At 55.6% G+C, this 21,485-nt stretch overlaps 1 protein-coding gene across 5 annotated transcripts in view; it reads right to left on the bottom strand.

Annotated features, from left to right (window-relative positions):
- Window positions 1-732: 732 nt before the first annotated feature.
- Window positions 733-21,485, bottom strand: part of PDE2A (phosphodiesterase 2A) — a 102,421-nt gene continuing 81,668 nt past the window's right edge. For all 5 annotated transcript variants that reach the window (XM_007527495.3, XM_060176889.1, XM_007527496.3 and 2 more), the window contains 25 exons: window positions 16,416-16,475; window positions 15,806-15,947; window positions 15,494-15,546; window positions 15,137-15,211; window positions 15,015-15,056; window positions 14,457-14,525; window positions 14,121-14,251; window positions 10,769-10,880; window positions 10,293-10,332; window positions 10,124-10,187; window positions 9,515-9,587; window positions 9,063-9,240; window positions 8,641-8,753; window positions 7,633-7,710; window positions 6,056-6,178; window positions 5,302-5,372; window positions 4,924-5,046; window positions 4,589-4,676; window positions 4,298-4,345; window positions 3,478-3,552; window positions 3,266-3,365; window positions 3,042-3,154; window positions 2,643-2,681; window positions 2,435-2,541; window positions 733-1,947 (listed from right to left, as the gene is read on the bottom strand). In XM_007527495.3, the coding sequence (XP_007527557.2) occupies window positions 1,737-1,947; window positions 2,435-2,541; window positions 2,643-2,681; window positions 3,042-3,154; window positions 3,266-3,365; window positions 3,478-3,552; window positions 4,298-4,345; window positions 4,589-4,676; window positions 4,924-5,046; window positions 5,302-5,372; window positions 6,056-6,178; window positions 7,633-7,710; window positions 8,641-8,753; window positions 9,063-9,240; window positions 9,515-9,587; window positions 10,124-10,187; window positions 10,293-10,332; window positions 10,769-10,880; window positions 14,121-14,251; window positions 14,457-14,525; window positions 15,015-15,056; window positions 15,137-15,211; window positions 15,494-15,546; window positions 15,806-15,947; window positions 16,416-16,475 (2,328 nt within the window). In that variant the 3' untranslated portion in view covers window positions 733-1,736. The remainder of the gene's footprint in view (window positions 1,948-2,434; window positions 2,542-2,642; window positions 2,682-3,041; window positions 3,155-3,265; window positions 3,366-3,477; window positions 3,553-4,297; window positions 4,346-4,588; window positions 4,677-4,923; window positions 5,047-5,301; window positions 5,373-6,055; window positions 6,179-7,632; window positions 7,711-8,640; window positions 8,754-9,062; window positions 9,241-9,514; window positions 9,588-10,123; window positions 10,188-10,292; window positions 10,333-10,768; window positions 10,881-14,120; window positions 14,252-14,456; window positions 14,526-15,014; window positions 15,057-15,136; window positions 15,212-15,493; window positions 15,547-15,805; window positions 15,948-16,415; window positions 16,476-21,485) is intronic.

The raw sequence follows: 21,485 nt of genomic DNA, 5'->3' as shown, positions 1-21,485 counted from the left end.
CCTCCTCCCTCCCCCAGTGGGGAGAGCAGCAAGCTAGAATGTTCCCCAGTACTCCCACACATAAGCCCTCCTCCCCCCTCAGATTTTTCCAGAATGCGAAGCTGAACTCTCCTGTGCTTCCTCTTGACCCAAAGGTTGCAGGGACCACACTGCACAGCCAGGGGAGCTGCACACACATAACTCAGGCCTGCATGTGCCGAGAACCCAGGAGGTGGGGCCTACATGGACTCGGGAGTCCCCCATGCATCCCAGGTCCTAATTCTGGGTATGCAGGACCAGTGGGCCAGCAGACACTGGGTCTAGGGAGAGTGCCATGTCACCTCCTCCAGGAAGCCTTCTTGGCTGCTTTGCCCCTCAGACCTCCCTTCCCAGTGCATACACTCCACCAGCCATCCACCCACTTCTCAGTGATCCATGTCCAGGGTTCCTCATTTGTCACCCAACCCTTGGTCCCACTATCCTGGGGAAATGCCAGCTGACTCCTCCAGAGGAGGACCTAGGCCCCTAGGTGGGGGTTCAGCTGTCCACTCCACCATTTACCATTTGTGAAACTTACCCCATGCAGCTGTTCCCATGTGGTGACTGGGGCCTCGAACCCGGGGCCTTGCACATGGCAAAGAGTGTGCTCTACTGTGTGAACCACCTCCTGGGAGTTCTGCAAGGGTATTCCCCCTGCCCAGTTCTGTTCTCTGCCCCCAACCCTGCACACAGTGATGACCAATGGCCCCACAGTGGAGGACTGGTAGAAAGAAATAGATTTATTCTCATGTACAAAGCGGTCAGCCCACGGGACCAGCGACAACAGTTGCACGGAGTCCAGAAAAACGCATCTTTCTAAAGGCAACTCAGAATAGGTAAGGCAGGTGGCCCCCCTCCCCCACCCCACTCCACCCCACAACACGTACAGAACGACAGAGATGGGGAGGCCCGGGCGGCTTGACCCCAGAGGCCCGGCGCTGTGGGGTCTCCAGGCCTGGGCCCGGGTGACTATGGCCTTGAAGAGGGAGCAGCACCCAGGGTGGAGGCCAGTGGTTTCTCTGGCTGCAGGAACAGGGTGCTGCTAGGGTTCAGGGTCCCTTGGGTTGGCTCCCTGCCCTGTGGAGACGGGGACATACCAGGGGTCCCCTGAGACTCCACAGAGGGGGGACTCTGATATATGAGGGGTCTTAGAGACTGGGTGGTCTGCTCAGCTGACTTGGCCTGGCCTGGCTTGACCCCCAGTCCAGGACTCTGCTGCCTACTGTCCCACTTCTGCAGGCCCCACCTCATCATTTATGATGACCATGATGGGGGGGTCCCTATGGCTTTTTCAACCCTCCCCCCAGCAGAGTTCATGACTGTCTCTGAGACCCTCTCTATGCCCGCAGGTGGGCAAGTGGCCCACCTTATAAGGTCAGTGCCAGTGGGCAGGGCTATGGCGAGTAGGAATGGGCAGGAGAAGCTGCCCTCCTAGGAGGCCCTGGGAAAGAGAGGTTTGGGGAGGACTTGTCCGAGGCCCGAGGGGCCCACCATGCCCCAGTCACCCTCAGAGTACAAAGTCAGGGCAAGGCTGGCAGTCTTGCTTCCAGGATACAGATGAGGAAGCCAAGGCCCAGAAAGGTCAGTTCTGCACAGGGCTGCAGGGTGAATCCTGATCTAGAACCCAGGACCCATGCTCGGCTCTGGTTCCCACGCATGGCCAGGATTCTAGAGGAGGGAGGGGGAGGCCTGGGTTGGGGGAGGGTCCCTGGAGGGGATCACTCAGCATCAAGGCTACAGCAGCCGTTGACGGGGCCCCTGGTGCCATCCAGGTCAGGCACCTCGTACTCCTCGTCCAGGAAGTCCAGGGAGTTGTTACTGGGGAGCCCACGGATGGTGAACTTGTGGGACACCTTGGTCCAGTGCTCACGGTTGGAGGCCACGCGCTCGTACAGCTCCTTGGCCTTGGGGAACAGGTCCTGCAGCAGCCTGGGGGTGGGGGGTGGCCAGTGACTTAGATGGAAGGACCCTGAAGGTGGGGACCAGGACTAGGCACACAGGGACAATGCGGTGGTCCCTTGCCATCAGGACCAAGGATTGGGGGAGCAGGAGACACCTGTGTCCAGGTGCCTTTGTGTCTTCGGTGAAGGTCACTTCTACCTCCATTCCCCCGTGCCAGGTCACTGGCCAGCCCTATGGGCTCATTCAGCGGTTACTTATTTATTTACTTTTAGGACAGAGAGATAGAGAATGAGAGAGAGAGAGAGAACAGCAACAAAGCTTCCCCAGTGCAGTGGGGGATCATGGCAGAACAGATGTGCTATCCTAGTGAGCTATTTTGCTAACCCTGATTTCCTTTATTTTTATGGGAAAGATAGAGGCCAGCAATATGGCGGCGCCAGGGATAGAATCTGCCTTCCCCGGAGCCCCCTGAATACATGCCCTGGGCTGAGTCAGTACCCCAGGTGTCACTCACTTGTAGATAGGCATGGCGATGTGCTCCATGAAGCTGATCTGCAGCTCGGGGATGTAGGCCTTCTCGCGGTCCATCATCTCCATCGGCCGGTTGCCCATGGCCTTTTCCTGTGGGCACCAAGCAGCAGGTGCCATGGGCTCGGGGTCCGGCCAGCCCAGCCCCTAACAGCCCCCGGCGAGAGCCCTCTTCCAGCCCACACAGCACATACCAGGTCTCCCTGAGAGAAGAACTCCTTGTAGATAAGTTCCTGCAATGCCAACACACTCTTCAGGGTCTGCGAGTAGACTCCTCTGCCACCACTCTCCAGAAGTCAAACTGAGGTGCCCCTGGCCATTCCCTCACTGCAGAGCCTATGTCCCCCACCCCAGCCTGGCAGGGGGATGGCTTCAGACGGAGAGAGGTTAGCTGCTGGATTCTGGTTCAACATTCACCAGTCCCTGACTGCTGTGTGGCTCTAGGTGGGCTGTGTCTCCCTCTGAGCTCCACCCTCTGTCGCCCTGAGGTGCCGTAACTCTCAGTCTCCCTAGTGCACGGCCAGGCTGAGTGGAGCAGAGAGGGCTCTGGGCCACAGGGAGCCACACAGAGACAGGCGAGGAGCAGTACTCACAGCGATCTTCCGAGTGGTTTTCCAGCCCTTGGTCTGGTCGGAGAGGTCGCAGGAAGTCATGAGGAGGCAGAGGAGCAGGCTGTGGTGCTGCCTGTTGGTACGGTCGTAGCCCACTGCGGGGAGAGCCGGCGCTCAGGACAGGGCTCCAGCTCTGGACGTGCTCCCAGGGCCACCCTGCTTCAGTCCTTCCCAACCCCCAAGGTCCTGGGGCCACACTTTGTCACCTTCTGCCATCTTCTGCAGATCCTTGAAGATGCGGAGGTGGTGCGCCAGGTCGGTGGCCAGGATGATGTCTCGCATCAGGTCCAGCATGCGCTGATAGTCCTGGGGGGCCGAGGGGTGCCGCATGGTGACAGGCACCCCCGGCCAGCTCCCCAGGACCCTGGGCTCCTCCTGCTGCCACCAGCCCCAGGCTTCCTCCCCCCTCAGGCCCCACCTTCCGGGAGAAGTGGTCAAAGATGTTGCAGCCGTGGGTATTGAGGATGGCGATGGCCTGGGCGAAGTGGTGCCTCTGTGGGGGGAGGAGCGCCGGGTGGTTTAACAGGGGGGCCAAGAGAGCTGGCAGGGCCTGCCAGGCCCATCCTCAAAGCCAGCAGAGTGGGGGCGGGGCAGCAGCTCCCTTCCTGGCTCTGTCTGGGCCTGTGACAATCCCTGCCAGCTCCTCTGTCACATGAGGGGACATAGCAGGTGTGCTCTGCAGCCTCAGGCTGGAAAGCTCGGGAGGGAGTGCTCCTTCGGAGTTCCGGACACCAATCACAGGGCAGACACTGTCTGCTGACAGCAGAGGCCCTGAGGGCAAGGCCCGTCTGGGACTGTCACTCAGCTCACCAGGCTGTGAGGGCAGAGCAGGGCTGTCACCAGGCCTGTGGGAGGGAGTGTGAGGGCAGTGCCTGGAGGGGGGGGGGCAGTGTGCAGTGAGATGCCCTTAGAAACGCCTCTCTGCTCAACCCAGCCCCATGCCGGGTACAGAGGGACTTGGGGGCGGCTCTAGTTTTGTCCCTGCAGCGGTCCCTCCCCTCCAGCAATGGAAGGCAAAGCTGAGTGTGTAGGGAATGGAGCTCATGCAGGCTTGGTGGAGAGGGGCTATAGGATGTCCGCAGACTCACTCCAAGCCCTCCCTTAATGAGGATCCAGCCATCTGGCCCATCCAGGGAGGGGGCCAAACAGCAGGGCCTGCAAAGTGGAGGGGCTGGGCCACAGCCTGAGCCTACAAGTCATGGGCCTCAGGAGGAAGGGGTGGGGTAGAGAAGGGGTACCTCCATAACAGAGCCCTCGGAGCTGTAGAGTGCAGCCAGCACTGATTTCTAGAAAAGCCCAGGAAAACCCTATCAGGATCCAGATCCAAGAGCGACACCTCCCGCCCCAGTAGACCAAAGCTTGCTCTGCACGTCCTGCTCCCCCCACCCCGCACACCCCTCCCGCCTCTCCAAACCAACTCCCACTTGCCCCAGCTCCCGTCATTCCCTGGGCTGGATGGGTGACACCCCCAGACACCCGAGGCAGAGTGGTGGTGGAAGGTGCCCCCTGTGAGGACAGTGGGGTCTCACCGAGGCCACCTGGAAGGAGTTGTTGGTGCCTCTGTGGTCTAGGTCATGACACATGCAGGACACGAACAGGGCAAAGATCTCAATGTCCCTGGTTGGGAGGCAGAAGGACAGGAGTGAGGAGGGACAGTGAACAGGATGTCCAGGAGCCTCTGGACAGAAGCCTGGGGGAAGCTCTGGTGTAGCTGGCCACCTGCCCCGGAGGACTGTGCCGCTCCACTGTCCTCAATGGGAAGATGGGAGGCCCCTGTGAGGGAGGAGGGGACGCAGGCAGTGACCTCTGGGAAGGAGACCCCAGCACTGTGAGCCACAGGAGCGGAGGGGGTGCAGCCACTCACTCGAGGTAGTTGGTGAGCTCCAGGTTCTTGTAGAGCAGGTAGCAGAAGTGAGAGACAGAGAAGGCGTGCATCCAGTTGTGATACGGCGGGTCTCTGTAGCCCTTCTTCACCATCAGGCAGAACCTGGAGGGGAGGAGAGCGCTTCAGACTTCTCCTCCAGGGAGCCCTTCAGACTCTGCCCTGTCCCATTCCTTTCCCTCCTCCAGGCCCCATGACTGGGGAGTGATTCTCACTCGCAGGCCCGCACCACCCCTCAACACTGGGCTCCAGCAGTCATCACCAGGGAGCTCCCTCCCCAGAGCCCAGGGCAGCAGACACAGGGGCCACTGCTTGAGGGGGGTAGGGGGGTGGGAGGGGGAGGACATCTGGGACACACACCGGGCCAGTGTCGGGCAGTCGATCTTGTAGTTATTGATAAAGTTCATGTCCTGCAGCATGCTCAAGATGGCCTGCAGGAGGCGGGGAGGACCAGAGGCAGTCAGCCTCAGACAGCAGGTTCAAGGGCTGTGAAATAGCTCACTCCAGTAGTGCGCTGCTTTGCCACCAAGCTTGAGCCCAGCCCCCACTACAAAACTGAAGCAAGTTTCAGTCCTGTGGTCTTTTTTCTCTCTCTCCTTCTCTCTCTCTCTCTCTCTACATTTCTTCCACCTTCCTTCCTTCCTCCCCCCCCCCGAAAAAGTCATCCTGGAGAGGTCTCATTGACTACCAAAAAAATAATAATAATAAGTCAGTTTCAAGAAGCCCTGTCTTGAGCCCCTCACTCAAAACTTTGGAGTCTTAGAACTTTAGAGATTTAATGATGCAAAAGGCTTTCATGCTGAGACACTGAGGTCCCAGGCTTGATGTCTGGCATCATTATAAGCCAGAGCTAAGCAGTGCTCTAGTTAAAAAATAAATAATACAAAATAACAAATAAAATTGAAAAACACAGAGAGAGGTGCCAACTGAGAGGTCACTCGCCCTGGGCATCATTACCCCTTGTCAAGCATCTAATCTGCTCCCTTGACCCCCAGGGAGGCCCAGCAGCCCCGGCTGGCAGGCCACGATCCTTCCTGAGTGTCATCCTGCCAGGAAATTCTTACACACAGCTCACTGAGGGTCCTGACCCCCAGCAGTGGGGAGGCCTGCTCACCATGGAGGTGTCGTCCTCAGGCAGAGAGCGGGGCGTGTAGGTGAAACTGGCAAAGTTAGAGTCAATGGCAGATACGGGCTGGATGCCGTCATGGAGGAGTTTGGTGTATTCATCATCAGAGACCTAGGGAGGGCCAGTCAGGTGTCGGGAGATGCCCTCCACCCATCCAGGACCCTCACCTTCTAATTCTCACAGCAGGGAGGAGGGTACTCACTGAGAATGTACCCCGGTGGAGGCACCCACCCCAAGGATAGCGAGTGGGCAGAAGCTCACCACCCCTATCTGTAACAACTGGTCCTTGGCAAAAGGCAGAGAACACTCCTCTGTGACTCCCCCAAACCACGCCAGCTTTTCACAGACAACTCAAGGGTAACTTTGGTTCTTTGGGGGAGGGTCTTGTGTCTAACATCAGGATGACTTGTATGTATGTGTGTGTGTGTGGGGGGGTTCGGTCTCTAACCTCAGTCCTTCCTCCTACCATATGACTCTAGCCACACCATCTGACTCCTTTGGTCTGGACACTGGTGACAGGAAATGTCGAATGAGCAGTGACTACCACTTGCCCCGAACTAGAGCCTGGGGTGGCTCCTCTGACACATTTCTAGGATGGGGAAGAAAATCAGCCCACTGCTCGGGGATACAAGGCCACAGTACCTAAGGAAGCTTCAGGAAGGGGTTCTTTCTTTCAATAATTCCCCTGATGGGACTCACTCCCAGATATGGGGACCAGCTGGCTGACCAAGCTCTTCCCTATGCTGGCTCCTGCTGCCAGCCTGGGGCTGAATCTGAAAGTGTTTGTGAGAGAGGCTGCTCCAGAGGGAGCCAGGCACAGCACTGAGTCTGTCTTCTTCTCTTTATTATATATATATATATATATATATATATATATATATATTTTTTTTTTTTTTTTGCCTCCAGGGTTATTGCTGGGGCTCAGTGCCTGCACCATGAATCTACTGCTCCTGGAGGCCTTTTTTCCCCCTTTTGTTACCCTTGTTGTAGCCTCATTGTGGTTATTATTGTTGTTGTTGATGTTGTTCGTTGTTGGATAGGGGAGAGAGAAATGGAGAGAGGAGGGGAAGACAGAGAGGGGGAGAGAAAGATAGACACCTGCAGACCTGCCTCACCGCCTGTGAAGTGACTCCCCTGCAGGTGGGGAACCGGGGGCTCGAACCGGGATCCTTAAGCCAGTCCTTGCGCTTTGCGCCACATGTGCTTAACCCGCTATGCTACCGCCCGACCCCCTATCTATAAATTTTTAATCTTTATTTATTTACTGGATAGAGACAACCATAAATCTAAAGGGAAGGGCGCGATAGTGAGGAAGAGAGACACCTGCAGTCCTGCTTCACCACTTGCAAAGCTTTTCCCCTGCAGGTGGGGACCGGGGGCTCGAACCCGGTTCCTTGTGCACTGTAATGTGTGCACTCAACTAGGTGCACCACCACTCAGTCCCAGTCTCTTTAGATCCAGCCAGTCCCTGGGCCCCTGAGGATCTGAGCAGGCTGGGAAGGAGTGTAGAGGAGCAGGAGCCCAGAATCCCAAGAAGAGAGAGCGGAAGCTCATGCAGGCCTCACCTTCATGTGGTACATCATCATCTCATTGGCCAGGTGGCTGCGGTACTGGGCCTCATTCACTTTCTTGTATAGGAGGGACTAGGGGGGGAGAGAAGTGGGTGGGACACACACAAGGTGGCCGTGACATCGCAGAATGCCTGGACAGCCTGTCCCATGCTGGCCCCAGTCTGAGCCTTTGAGTCCCAGCCCAGAGTAGGGGGCCCCTCAGACCTTCACCCAGACCTCCCCGACCTTCTCTCCCCCTTGCCCCCCCGGGTCCTCTCAGCATTTGATCTAGCGATACATCTTCTCTGGATCCTAACCCTGTGCTCAGTACAGGAACATGAGATCCAAAGCAGGGAGAAACAGGTGTGTGTGTGTGTGTGTGTGTGTGTGTGTGTGTGTGTGTTACAGAACTGGGGGTTGGATTCCTGATCCAACAAGTTCATTTTTTAAATATTTATTTATTCCTTTTTGTTGCCCATTGTTTTGTTGTTGTAGTTATTATTGTTGTTGTCATTGATGTCATTGTTGGATAGGACAGAGAGAAATGGAGAGAGGAGAGGAAGACAGAGAGCAGGGAGACAGACACCTGCAGACCTGCTTCACCGAGATTGTAAAGCGACTCCCCTGCAGGTGGAGAGCCGGGGCTCGAACCGGGATCTCTACGCCGGTCCTTGTACTTTGCGCCACGTGCGCTTAACTCACTGCGCTACTGCCCGGCTCCCCCAACAAGTTCTAAAAGAAAAGATGAGCTTGCTGAACTTGTGTCCAGAGTCAAGGGGGTGGGAGGTGCAGAATAGGGATAAAGACAACTGGGGTTTTCTCATGCAAACACCAAACACGAGCTTCATTTTCCAGCTAGGGAATTGAGGTCAGAAGTGGCTAATGAATGTGTAACTGTACTATCCACCCAGCACCAGGGTTCTGAGTTTCCCATCAGAAGAGGACCACCTGGCCAGAGCAAGGAAATCAAGGGCAAGAGGGTAACAGAAAGTCCTGCCCGGCCTTGCTCCTGCCCCTGCTCACGTGTGCGATGCTGATGCCACAGTAGATGGAGAAGGCTGTCGCCAGATCCTCGTCGAACTTGCTGAACCATGGTCCGTTGATCTTGTTCACCAGCTCGGCCACACCGATGACCTCTGGAGACCAGAGAGGGTTAGGATGGGCCCGTGGAGATGTCTGGGATCGGCCCTCCTACTCGGCCCCTCAGGGTCACCTCCGACCTTTGGGAAGCCCCAGGGACTGTAGAGAAGGTCTGCCATTCACCTAGCTCAGGACCCGACCCTACACCCTGTGCAGCTCAGGCCCCGCCCCTCCCTCAGTTCCATTTACCCAGTTCAGCCTCTGCCTCCCGCTCGGCCCCGCCCACACGTCCAGGCCCCGCCCCTCACCGCCCCGCCCCGCCCTCTTAAACCCGTTCTTTCGTCCCCGCAGCCGCGGACTCGCACCCTGGTTCTCGTTCTTAATGGGGAAGCAGAGGATGTTGCGCGTGCGGAAGCCGGTGCTGTCATCCACGCCACGGTAGAAAAGAGGGTGCGCGTAAGCGTCTGGGATGTTCAGGATCTGACCGGTGGTGGCCACGTGGCCAGCGATGCCCTGGTCGGCTGGGATGCGGATCTCGTAGCTCTGAGGGGACAGGGATGGATAGATGGATGGATGGGTGAGAGAGGAGAGGAGAGGAGAGGAGAGGAGAGGAGAGGAGAGGAGAGGAGAGGAGAGGAGAGGAGAGGAGAGGAGAGGAGAGGAGAGGAGAGGAGAGGAGAGGAGAGGAGAGGAGAGGAGAGGAGAGGAGAGGAGAGGAGAGGAGAGGGGGGAGGGGAGGGGAGGGGAGGGGAGAGATATTGGACCATTACCACCCTCCCCCTGGGCCACAGCCACACCCCTCCGCTGCCCTCCTCACCTCGTCATCCACCACGCCCCCATCGAACACCTTGGCCACCAGCTCGTTCTGATCCAGTAGGAACACCGAGCAGCTGCAGGAAGACGGACTTAGTCCACGGACACCCCTCTCTGACCGACCCCCATTTCTCCTGACTTGTTGCAAAGCCTAGATTTATTTTTTTTGTTTATTTCCATTTATTTATTAATGAGAGAGATACAGAGAAAAAGAGATGGGGAAAGAAGGACCAGAGAGAGCTCTGCTCAGTTCTGGCTTATAATGGCGCTGGGGAGTGAACTTGGGACCTCAGAGCCTCAAGTGTGAAAGTCTTTTCCATAACCATTCTAATCTCTCCCCAGCCCAAGCCCCAATTTCTGAGGCCTGGGTTTTCTTGGTGGCTGCTCCTGACAATATCCCTCCAGTGACTTTGTCAGCATCTATTAAGTGCCAGGCACCCACATGGGCAAAACAAGTCTCACAAAACAAGCCAGTGCCGGACAATACCATCTAGTGAGGGAGGCAATGTAATATAAAGCATTATAGCAAAGTGGAAGAGTCCACAGAAGGAGGAAAGGGAGGGGGCAGAGGAGCCAGGCCTGGTCCTCAAACACCCACTCCAGAAAAACTCACATCTCGGCATTGCTGAGGTTTCTGGCCTCTGTGATGATCTCCTGGAGCAGCACCGACACATCATCTGTGGGAGGGAGACCCAGGACAGTGCTGAGGCCAGGCCCCCCTGCCGCCCCCAGAGCCAGCCCCACTCCCACACTCAGCCAGGTGCCAAGGGCTGTACACTCACCCAGGTGAGTGAAGAGGTTCTTTGCCACTTGGAGAAGAGCCTGGGGTGCAGGAAAATGGATACCACAGTGGGTTCATCTTGCAGGGGATTCCCTTCTCCAGCACCCCCTGCCTCTATCAGCCCCCTGGACCCTCTCATTTCTCCCCTAGGGATTTCCAGCTTGGTTCGAGCATGTCAGAGTCAGTAGTATCATTTTCTTACTAGGCAAAAGAGAAGGGGTGGGGGCTTGGGAAAGAGTCACTGAGAGGTGTAATCAATCTCTGAAATCTCAAGCTCTCCGGACTACCAGATGTTGCTGGAGTACCCAGAATGAACACTAGAGGGAGCTCGCACACAGTGCCGCGATCAAGGAGCGCGGGGCTGCCTCCCCGCTGACTGAAGACCCTGAAACATCCGACCTTTCCCTTGTGGGGACCCGCTGGGGATGAGAGCAGAGAGACTTCGTCCTGAAAAGAAGAACGAGGCAGGTCACTCACCTGGCACTCGCACTTGAGCTTCTGTTCCTTCTGGAAAGCCAGGGTGCTGGACAGCACGGTACTGGTGTAGTGGAAGCAGTGCTGGATCACACGCTCGTCCTGCTCCGTGAACCTGGAGGCGGGAGTGGGGTGGCCAAAAGTCCTAAGGTGTTTGTGGAGAGGGCAGCGCCCACCCTCCTCGTGGAACTAATTAGATTTTAAAGTAAGACTAGCTTTCTTGTGAGAATTTTTTTTAAAGATGCTTATTTATTTTTAAAATATTTATTTATTCCCTTTGTTGCCCTTGTTGTTTTATTGTTGTAGTTATTATTGTTGTCATCATTGTTAGATAGGACAGAGAGAAATCGAGAGAGGAGGGGAAGGCAGAGAGGGGGAGAGGAAGATAGACACCTGCAGACCTGCTTCACCGCCTGTGAAGTGACTCCCCTGCAGGTGGAGAGCAGGGGGCTCAAACCGGGATTCTTAAGCCAGTCCTTGTACTTCATGCCATATGAGCTTAAACCGGGATTCTTAAGCCGGTCCTTGTACTTCATGCCATGTGAGCTTAACCCGCTGCACTACCGCCTGACTCCCAATATATTTATTTGTTTATGAGAGAGTGAGAACCAGAGCATCACTCTGTCATCTGCAACATGGGTGACTGAATATCTGGGCCTCATGCATGCAAGTCAGGGGCTCTCGCCACTGTACTACTTCCTGGGCAGCCAGGGAACTAACTAGTTCCTGCCTGACAAGATCAACCCCAAACCCTCCTGAGGTCATTTAGTCAAGTCAGGAAATGACTTCTCATGGGAAGGGTTTGTGGTGCTGGGTGGAGCAGGGTGGGGTAGGACCTGGGCTGGGGATGTGGGTGAACCTCTCCGGATGGGGGTCATGGGGGTGCATGCCTCAGATATCTTGGGCATCTCCCTGCCCCCATCTCCTACCTAGGCTCCTCCCCATTTTGTAGGGACTCTGTGTCCCTCTCTTGGGCTTGCCCTCCAGTGACTTAGGTCTGGACCCCAATCTCCACTCCCTGGTGACTGTCTGCTCCCTGACACAGGGGCCCCTCTGCCCACCCACCTTGCTCTCTTGATCCTGAGCCTTCAGCCACACCTAGATCTTCACCATTCAGAGCAAACGTCAGGCACCTCCACATCTTCATGCTTCCCTGGCCCCTGCACTGGCAGGGGTTACCTTCCCACCCCCTCTCCATGCTCTGAAAAGGAACCCCGTATCCTAAAGACAGGCCCACAATTCCTCACCCCATGCTTAATGCAGGGCATGGCACACGGGAGCTGCTTGGCAGGTGTCTGCCAAATATTGTCATTATGTCCTTCTGCAATGGCCTGAGCCGCACCCCAAGTCCAGCTGCAGGGGTTCTGCGACTGGTGTCTGAGCTCCAGAAAGTTTCTGTGTGGTCACTGCTCAGCTCGATCACTCACCCTCACAAACGTCAACTCAGAGGTGGCCTTGCCTGACCCGCGCCTGGGCCGTCACTGAGACCCTACTCTGATCTTCTCATGGAGCCTGCCACCTCTTCTCTGAGTCGGGGGCCATCACAGAAGCCAGTCTCCCAGGCAGCAGCTGCCACAGCCCCTCCTGGACCCCCGCTCACTCTGCACTGCTCTCCCCAGGGCCTTCCCAGGGTTGGATGAGGTAGTTCTCTCCTGTGTCTGATACATTCACCAGCTCCAGATGACACAGACTCCTGCTCGGTGGGCCCTGCCTCAGTCTATCTGCATCACCCAGGGCGTGTGCTGCCTCAGAGCTCCGTGCAGGTGAAACTCAGAACCCTGCCTCCCACTCTCTGCCTCCCCTTCCCAGGGTCCAGGGGTGGGGCTCTACTCACATCTCTCAGTTCCCACAGCTCCTGCTCACTTCAGCTGGGGCAAGCAGCTAGTGACATCTCTATACTCTGGAGTCAGGGCGCACCCCTCCCCTGCCTGTGTGCCTGAGCAGATGACTAGCCTGCAGGACCAAGGGCAGCAGCACCTACAGTTAGGGTGGACCTGAATAACCAAGCACAGCACTGCTGCCCCCTAGAGCGAGAACACACTCTGCCCTGTGCTCCAGGCCGCTCCTGCAAACAGCAAGTGGGTGTGTGGCAGAAACCTACTGGCGATGCCTCTTCTGGACCCCACATCTGCATCCTGACAAAACCCGTTTACCTGACTCTGCCCTGCCCACCCTGTTCCACATGAGTCTTTGATTTTTGCTGTCACTGGGGCTTCATCACTCCAGACTGACTTTTACACACAGAAACAAAGAGGGAGAGGGGGAAGAAACAGCTGTGCTGAAGTTCCCCCAGGGTGGCGCTGGGCATGCATAGCAGAGCAGGTGCTGTCCCAGGTGAGCTATTTTGCCAGCCCGGCTTCATCTGATCCTGACAGCTACTCCGTGAGCACCTCTAGAGACTCAGCTTAGTGCTCAGCGCTGTTAGCCACCGCCCACGTGGCGTGAGGCACAAGGACCAGTGCAAGGATCCTGGTTTGAGTTCCCGGCTCCCCACCTGCAGGTAGGACCCTTCACAAGGGAAGCAGGTCTGCAAGTGTCTATTTTTATCTTCCCCTCCTCTTTTAATTTCTCTCGGTCCTATCCAACAACAACAGCAATAACAACAACAGCAACAAGGGCAGCAAAGTGGGGGGAGGAAAAATAGCTTCCAGGAGCAGTGGATTCGCAGTGCAAGCTGAGTCCCAGCAATAACCCTGGAGGCAAAAAAAAGGGGGAGAAAGATAGACACCTGCAGACCTGCTTTGCCACTTGTGGGGATCTGCTTCACCACCTGCAGGTGGGGAACTGGGGGCTCGAACCAGGATCCTTGCACTTCATACTATGTGTGCTTAACCCAGTGTACCACCGCCCAACCCATTAGTATGACCTTCTGTGGTTAAGATTGATTTTAGGGGGAAGAGGGGTTAAATAGTTTCTATTCCATCTTGCAGTATCTTTTATACTCTAACTGGAGAAGACCAAAAGTGACAATACAGCCTTCTAAAGGAGAAATAATCCTAATTTATAATTATAACATGCCCCTAACATGAAGACAACATGGTGCCCACCTTGTCGTACTTTGATGGGATGAAATTAAAATTGATATTGTCTTAAATTAAATTAGGTACAATGAAGAGTTTCATAGACAGTGGATGGCCAATAACTATTGGCAAAATGCAGCAACATGACTTTAAATAAGTTAAGTGGGTGATGACTATCAGCTAGCACCCCCATGTGTCTTACACTGACAAGCTATTCAACCCGACCCATTGGAAGAGGCCCCCCTGCCTGTTACCTTTCCTGTACTGTCACCCCAGTAGCACCCTGCCCAGCCCCTCAGTTTTGTTTCTAGATCACAGCACCCTGCCAGACTTACAAGTCTCCTCCAAGCTTGTTGAAGGCACAGGCCAAGGCCACCACCTGGTTGGTGGCCCGGCTGATGACAGGGACACAGAGCATGGCCTGCAGCTCACAGCCCAGCATGCTTTGCAGCTGCTGCACATCCTCCTGCAAAGGGGCAGAGGGATGGGGAGAGTCAGGGAGGGAGGGCGTGCTCTCCTCTAACACACTCTTTGCAGTGGGTGGTTCTCAGGGATGTGTACAGGGTGGTGAGTGCTGTGACTTGGGGGAGGGTGGTCAGTGTCTCCCAGATATGGCTTCCCCCGAGGGTAGCCAGGTCTCTGTCCCCAGGTCCTGCCAGGCCATGACTCACAGAAGTGAGGTCCATCAGCTGGATGGGCTTCTTGTCCTCCACCACCTGGCCCAGGCGGCCCATTGTCAGCTGGAGAGTGAGCAGAGGCTGTCAGGGTCCAGTTCCCCCAGGACAGGGGATCATGTGCCCTTCCCCCCAAGTCTGAAGGTTGTATCAAACTCTCAGTCAGCAAATGATGGATGGAGTTCTGAGGATCAGAGAGAGGGAGGCCATCCTTGCTAGAAACTCCTCTGGAGGACTCTAGGGTCTTCCCTAACCAGGGCAGAGAAAAGTAGACTGCAAGGATTCTCATGGAGCTCAACCAGATCCTCAAGGGTGAAGCCCAGGAATTCCCCCAAGGAAATGAACTCGTCTCAAGTGCTCCTTCCTGTAGACTGAAAGAGGCTTTTCTTAATGAGTCCTGACTGAGAGGCTGTATTCTCTTGCAGCACATTCAAGCAGAACACAATCTGAAATGATTCCAAGAGATTCTAGTGGCTCTCTGTGCCTGGATCCCTTGGGCAGTTCCCAGTGGCATCTGACTGACATTAACTTCTGCAGACTGCACGGCGGGCTCACCGGGAAGCTGATCTCTTCTGCCAGCACTTTATCCCCCATGACCTGAGGGACAGAGGTGGGGTTGTTAATGGAAGAGCCCCTGGCCCAGCCCTCCCCGGCCCCAAGGTGGCTGCCATCCACACCTTGCAGGAAAGTTGGAGGTTGTCCTCGGACACCAGCAGGAGGCAGCAGCGGGACGCCTGGGTCTCCTGCTGCATCTGGGAAAAGGGATGGAACCGGGGCTGACCGCAGATCTGGGGGTCACTCCCCCATGCCCAGCCTCTGACTTTATTTACTTGTTTGTTTGATAGGGCAGAGAGAAATCAAGAGGCTGAGGGGAGAAAAGAAAGATACCTGCAGCACTGTTGTACCACCCATGAAACTTCTCCCCTGCAGGTGGGGACTGGGGGCTTGCTAGGTGGAGGAGAGGAAGGGCAGAGACAGAGGTCCTGGGAGAAAGAATAGCTAGGAAGGAGAGAGGGGAGGACTTGGAGACTCACATATTGGAGGACTTTGAGCTGCAGGGAAGAGGCATCCAAGTCGTAGAGTTCCCCTGCAAAGGTGGGGCGCGGGTCAGATTAACTCGTAGAAACTGCAGCGCCTCGGGTTCCACCTGCGAGCCCACCACTGACCATGCCCATCACAAGATCCCGCCCATCACACAAGACCCCGCCCCAACCAGCCAATGCCGGCCCCGCCTGCTCATATAAGCCCCGCCCAGCACACCAGCCCTGCCACCCAACACCAGCCACGCCCACCCAGAGCCCCGCCCCTCCAGGCTCTCCCCAGCCGGGACCCAGCCAGACCCTCACCGCACAGCTGCAGGATCTTGCGGTCCTGGTCCCTGTGCTCAGCGCTGTCCTTCTGGTCTCCCGGCGCCCCTGCTGGGGGGTTCTGGGACGCGCGGGGCTCGCGCTGCTGCAGGGCCTGCACCCTCCGCAGAGCCACCAGGGTCTGGGGCGGCCAGGCAGTCAGTGAGCCCTGCGCCCCACCTTTCCTTGGGTCCAGCCCATCTGGTCTCCACCCAGTCCCAAACAACTTCCCCCTCACAACACCCTCCTGGGGGTCCCTGTTGTCCTACTCTCCATCCCTAGCCCCCCAGACTCTCCCGAGCGAGGAGAGTAGGTCACATTTCTTTGCCTTCATACCTAGGAGGGAGTCGAAAGTCTTTGCTAAAGTTTAGAAAAATGAGCCTCAAAGTCATGTAGACAGTGCTTGCTAAGTGGAAAGCTATTTGGGCTGGTCGCACCCCTACCCTAAACAGGTGTCCTTAGCCTTTCTCAGGGGGCTTCCATGACTTCCTCAGCCCAAAAGTGGTGGCCTGAAACCCTGATGTGTCCAGCCCACTGGCCAGGCCATCTCCCCTCTCCACTAGCTGGAGTCTTCTGCACCCCAGCCTACCCCTGGCCCTCTCCCACTCACGTGCTTCTCCACAGCTCGAAGGCTCCACTCCTCACTGTCGCTCAGCTGACCACAGTGTACCTGGACGAAGGTGGAAGGGGACTGGCTGTAACCTCCTCACACCTCCTGTCTCTGCCAGGGTTCTCTCTTCTTCCCTACCAGTATACTCAATGGGTCCCTGGGTCCCAATGACAAACAGGTGGCTCCAGGAATATTCCCTCCTCCAGGAAGTCCTCTAGGGCTAGTCACAAGCAGAACCTTTCTGATCTCTGCCTTCTCTGTTCTAAGCAGCATAATTCAGATGAGTAATGGAGGGAAGGGGTTCCTAGACCTGCCTCCAGTCCTTGGGGCCCTCCAGACCAGGTTATGGAAACAGTAGTATTAGCCTCGGCCTCATTCTTTCTGAGTTGGGGGTTAGATCTGCCTCTAAATCGGGGTGAGTTGGGGGTGGGTTCAGCACTTGGGACATACCTTCCAGGCCTAAAGAACTTTGGGATGGAGGGATGAGAGAATGCATGGAGTGACAGGGATATGAGAGTCTCCTCAACCCTTGAAGTTGACTTCCACTTTGCAGATGATCTAAGACCCAGAAAGGCTGAGTGACTTGCTCAAGGGCCACACAGCAGAAAATGGCAAAGTTGGGCAGCACCACCCACTCCCTCCCTTCTGCAGATGGACCTTCAGCCTGCCTTCCCCCCACCCCCATCATCCTGTCTCTAAGGTCCCTGTGCCAGTCACCAGGAGGCCCCTCAGTCCAGCAGTCATCCTTGGCCACGTCCCTTCCCTGACTTGCTTCGATGCTCTGGGGGTGGGCCGGGTGTTGGGGTGGCACAGATAGAGGGAGGTGGCATTGTGGGGGCTCACCACAGGCCCTGCCATCAAGGTTCTCCACCTGCGTCACCAGCTTCCGGAGCCTACTCAGAGCAGCTTGCCACCTGCGGGGCTCCCCACTATGCTGCACGGGGGTCCCCACTTTCATCCCCCCTTCCTTCTCAGCACCCCGCCTGCCTCTGCTCTGGTCCCTGCCAGGAGCAGATGGAGAGGAGGAGGCCAGCGGGTTCTGGGGAAGATCACGGTCTGGTTGGTGTGGGATGGAGAGGGGGAGGGGACTGGGGCAGACCCTCATACCTGAGGGAGGAGGAAGAGGGGAGGGGACTGGGGCAGACCCTCATACCTGAGGGAGGAGGAGGAGGGGAGGGGACTGGGGCAGACCCTCATACCTGAGGGAGGAGGAGGAGGAGGAGGCAGATTGGGAATCTAAAGTCAGCCAAAGCTCAGAGGGGGAAGGAGGCTTCTGGAAGCTTCCAGAACTGGCAGTGAGCATGGGGAAAAGGAGAGACAGTGAGAGGGAGTGTTGCAGGGCTGTTCTGGCAGAGCTGTGTGGTCAGCGGGTGGGTGCTGGTGCCATGGCAGGAGAAGGCCATAGTGCCATGCTAAGGAGTGGGGATTAAAAAATTCATGTATGTGGGGAGTCGGGCTGTAGTACAGCGGGCTAAGCGCAGGTGGCGCAAAGCACAAAGACTGGCATAAGGATCCCGGTTCGAGCCCTGGCTCCCCACCTGCAGGGGAGTCGCTTCACAGGCGGTGAAGCAGGTCTGCAGGTGTCTATCTTTCTCTCCTCCTCTCTGTCTTCCCCTCCTCTCTCCATTTCTCTCTGTCCTATCCAACAACAACAACAACAATAATAACTACAACAATAAAAAGAAACAACAAGGGCAACAAAAGGGAATAAATAAATAAAAATAAAAAAAATTCATGTATGTGTTAGCTATTTTTGATGGGGGGGAGGGAAGGAGGGAGAGAGAGAGAACACTGCTCAGCTCTAGCATATGTGGTGCTGGGGATCAAACCTGGGCCCTCAGGCATGCAAACCCTGTGCTCTAAAGCAATGAGATATTTTTTTCTCGTCAGGAATTGGATGCTAGCTTGCTAGAGCCAGGAATTCAGGACAGACCTTGGCATCTGGCAAAATGCGTTTTACATGGTGTAGGGGGACTTGGAGGGAGAGGCCTGGTCCACCAAGGGCGGTGCTGAAGGCTAAGCTCCAGTGAGGCGCCTCTCATCATGAAGACCAGGAGCAGGGAGCAGAGAGGCTGCAGCTCCTCTCAACTCAGTGACCCCACTTCTTCAGGAAAGGAGGGGACGAGCCTAGGCTGCCGACATGGAACTGTGAGGCAGAACAGAGCCTCAAGGCAAGGAAAAAGGAAGGAATCATGGGGTTCTCCCTCCACCCATCAGACCCTCTGGCTCTAGAATACTCCTAGCCTGCCTCAGCCCCCCACCCAGCTGTGTACAAACACATATACAACCAATCAAGAAGACCCTCAGTGCCCCCACTACACATACCACACACCACACACACACATACACACACACACAGCATCCACACCATCCATACTCACACACTTCTGGCTGACTCTTCTTCCCCATACAAGCACAAAACAGCCAGCATGCACGTGGCCCTCAGCTCACCCATGGGAAGGAACATACACTCACACACTCTCACTAATTGGGGGCTGTCAAGCACCCAGGGGCAGCACTCAGCAGTGGGCACTGGGCCAGCAGAAAGGATTTCGAGGCTCCTCACCCTTAGTTAAGGTCACTGTGGCTGCCTGCACGAACACCCCACCCCTGGAACAGCTGGGCAAAGAGTGGGCACACACCACACAGCAAATGCCAGAGACCAAGGGCCACCCACTCCTCAAAGGGGCTGATTACCCCAGAACCAAAGCTCGAAGCCAGAGAGGCTTTTCACACAAAGAATCTGTAATCAAGATGCTGCCTCAGAGGCCCAGAACTCAGCCAGACATCTCTGCACCTGTGTGCCGTGTTCTCACAATGCCCTCCACCAGGTCCAACTCCTTGCAGGGCCCCCGGGCTTCCTTGCTAGCAAGCACCATCATCTGTCATCTTTAAAAAGATTCATAACTTGTGGTCTGGGAGGTGGCGCAGTGATAAAGCTTTGGACTCTCAAGCATGAGGTCCTGAGTTCAGTCCCCGGCAGCACATGTGCCAGAGTGATGTCTGGTTCTTTCTCTCTCCTCCTATCTTCCTCATTAATAAATAAATACAATCTTTTAAAAAAAGAAAAGATTCATCACTTTATGAGCGATATAGAAAAGAGTAATGCTTTCCATCTGCAGGAGGGTCACTTCACAAGAGGTAAAGCAGGTCTGCAGGTGTCTATCTTTCTCTCCCCCTCTGTCTTCCCCTCCTCTCTCCATTTCTCTCTGTCCTATCCAACAACAACGACATTAATAACAACAACAATAAAACAAACGGGGCAACAAAAGGGGATAAAATAGCTTCCAGGAGCAGTGGATTCATTGCAGGCACCAAGCCCCTGCAATAACCCTGGAGGCAAAAAAAAAGAAACAGAAAAAAAGAGCAATGCTCAGCTCTGTCATAAAGCAGTGCGCTAGGGACTGAACTTGGGGCCTTAGACTTGCAAGTCCTGTGCTCTGATGCTGAGATATCTCCCTGGCCCATCATTTGCAATTGGTTCCTTATTTTGCACAGTTGTTTCATGCCTGTCTCCCCCACCCCTACAGACCGGGTGGCCTGTGGAGGGGGGAAGGAGAAGGGGGTCATGTTACCAGCCCCCCGCACGGTGTCTGGCAGTGCTCAGGGCAGATGGGTGGGTGGTGGGAGTGATGATGAATGGGTAGAGGCCAACAGTCAAGACTCAGATAGGGGAATGCGGCTTGTGAGGCAGGAGATGGTGAGTCAGTGCTCCCGGGAGATCTGTCCTGTGCTCCCCTTGTCCTCTGCCTGGTCACAGGATCTGAGGGCAGCAGGTAGGGATGGTCTGAGATCTGCACACCTTCCAACAGCTGCGCCAGGGGACTTGGGGGGTGAGGGGGCAGTGGTCTGGGATTTCTCCTGAGTGCCCAGGTCACAGGCAGCACCTTGTCTGACAGGGGCAGCACAACCTTCAGCCTTATCCGATCACACTATTACTCCAGCACTCCTTACCCTGCCTCTGTTCATTCTACTCCCCTCTTAGAAGATTTTTATATGTCACTTGTGGGAGGGGAGAGAGCAAGAACCAGAGAACCAGAGCCACAGTCTGGCAGATGTGGCAATGGAGCATCAAACTCAGGCTCTCATGCACATGAGTCTTTTGTCCTGTTCCTTTCACCTACAGTAAGGACAGCCCTTAGGGCCTGGGAAGTGGCACAGTGGATAAGGCATTGGACTCAGCACAAAGACCCAATTTCTTTATTATTATTATTATTATTATTTTATTATCTTTATTTATTTGTGGGATAGAGATAGTCAGAAATTGAGAGGGAAGGAAGGACAGAGAGGGTGAGAGAGACACTTGCAGCACTGCTTCACCACTTGTGAAGCTTTCCCCTGCAGGTGGGGACTGGGGGCTCGAACCTGGGTCCTTGTGCATTGTAACGTGTGCTCAACCAAGTGTGCCACTACCTGGTCCCAAAGACCCAATTTCTATCCCTGGTATCACATGTTCCAGAGTGATGCTCTGGTTTTCTTTTCCCCCCTCTGGCTCTCTCACTGATAAACAAATAAATGTATATATTTAAAAATTTAAAAGAACATCCATCTCTCCTCTGTCAAGCTCTTGCCTACATCCAACTCCCCCCCAGTCTCTGTCCCCCTGAGGCACCCCTTTTAAAATTTATTTATTTATTTATTTTCCCTTTTGTTGCCCTTGTTGTTTTTTATTGTTGTTGTTATTAGTGTCGTTGTTGTTGGATAGGACAGAGAGAAATGGAGAGAGGAGGGGAAGACAGAGAGGGGGAGAGAAAGACAGACACCTGCAGACCTGCTTCACCGCCTGGGAAGCGACTCCCCTGCAGGTGGGGAGCCGGGGAAATCCAGCCGGGATCCTTCCGCCTGTTGTTGCACTTCGCACCATGTGCACTTAACCCGCTGTACTACCGCCCGACTCCCGAGGCACCCCTTTTGTCCTTAGCCTCTGTCCCTGTTGGCAGCATTACTTCTCAGGGCACGTGGTGTCTGAGGGGGGTCCTGGCTTCTCTCCACCCCACTTTTTAGGCAGCAGAAATGGGTCTGACCCAGGGGTGGGGCTCAGAGCAGGGGTCAGCCAAAGAGAGTTCAACT

Source organism: Erinaceus europaeus, chromosome 17 (genome assembly GCF_950295315.1).
Source record: "Erinaceus europaeus chromosome 17, mEriEur2.1, whole genome shotgun sequence".
In the NCBI taxonomy this organism is placed as follows: domain Eukaryota; kingdom Metazoa; phylum Chordata; class Mammalia; order Eulipotyphla; family Erinaceidae; genus Erinaceus; species Erinaceus europaeus.
The sequence above is the reverse complement of the archived record's forward strand: the minus strand, read 5'-3'. Positions and strand labels throughout refer to the sequence as shown.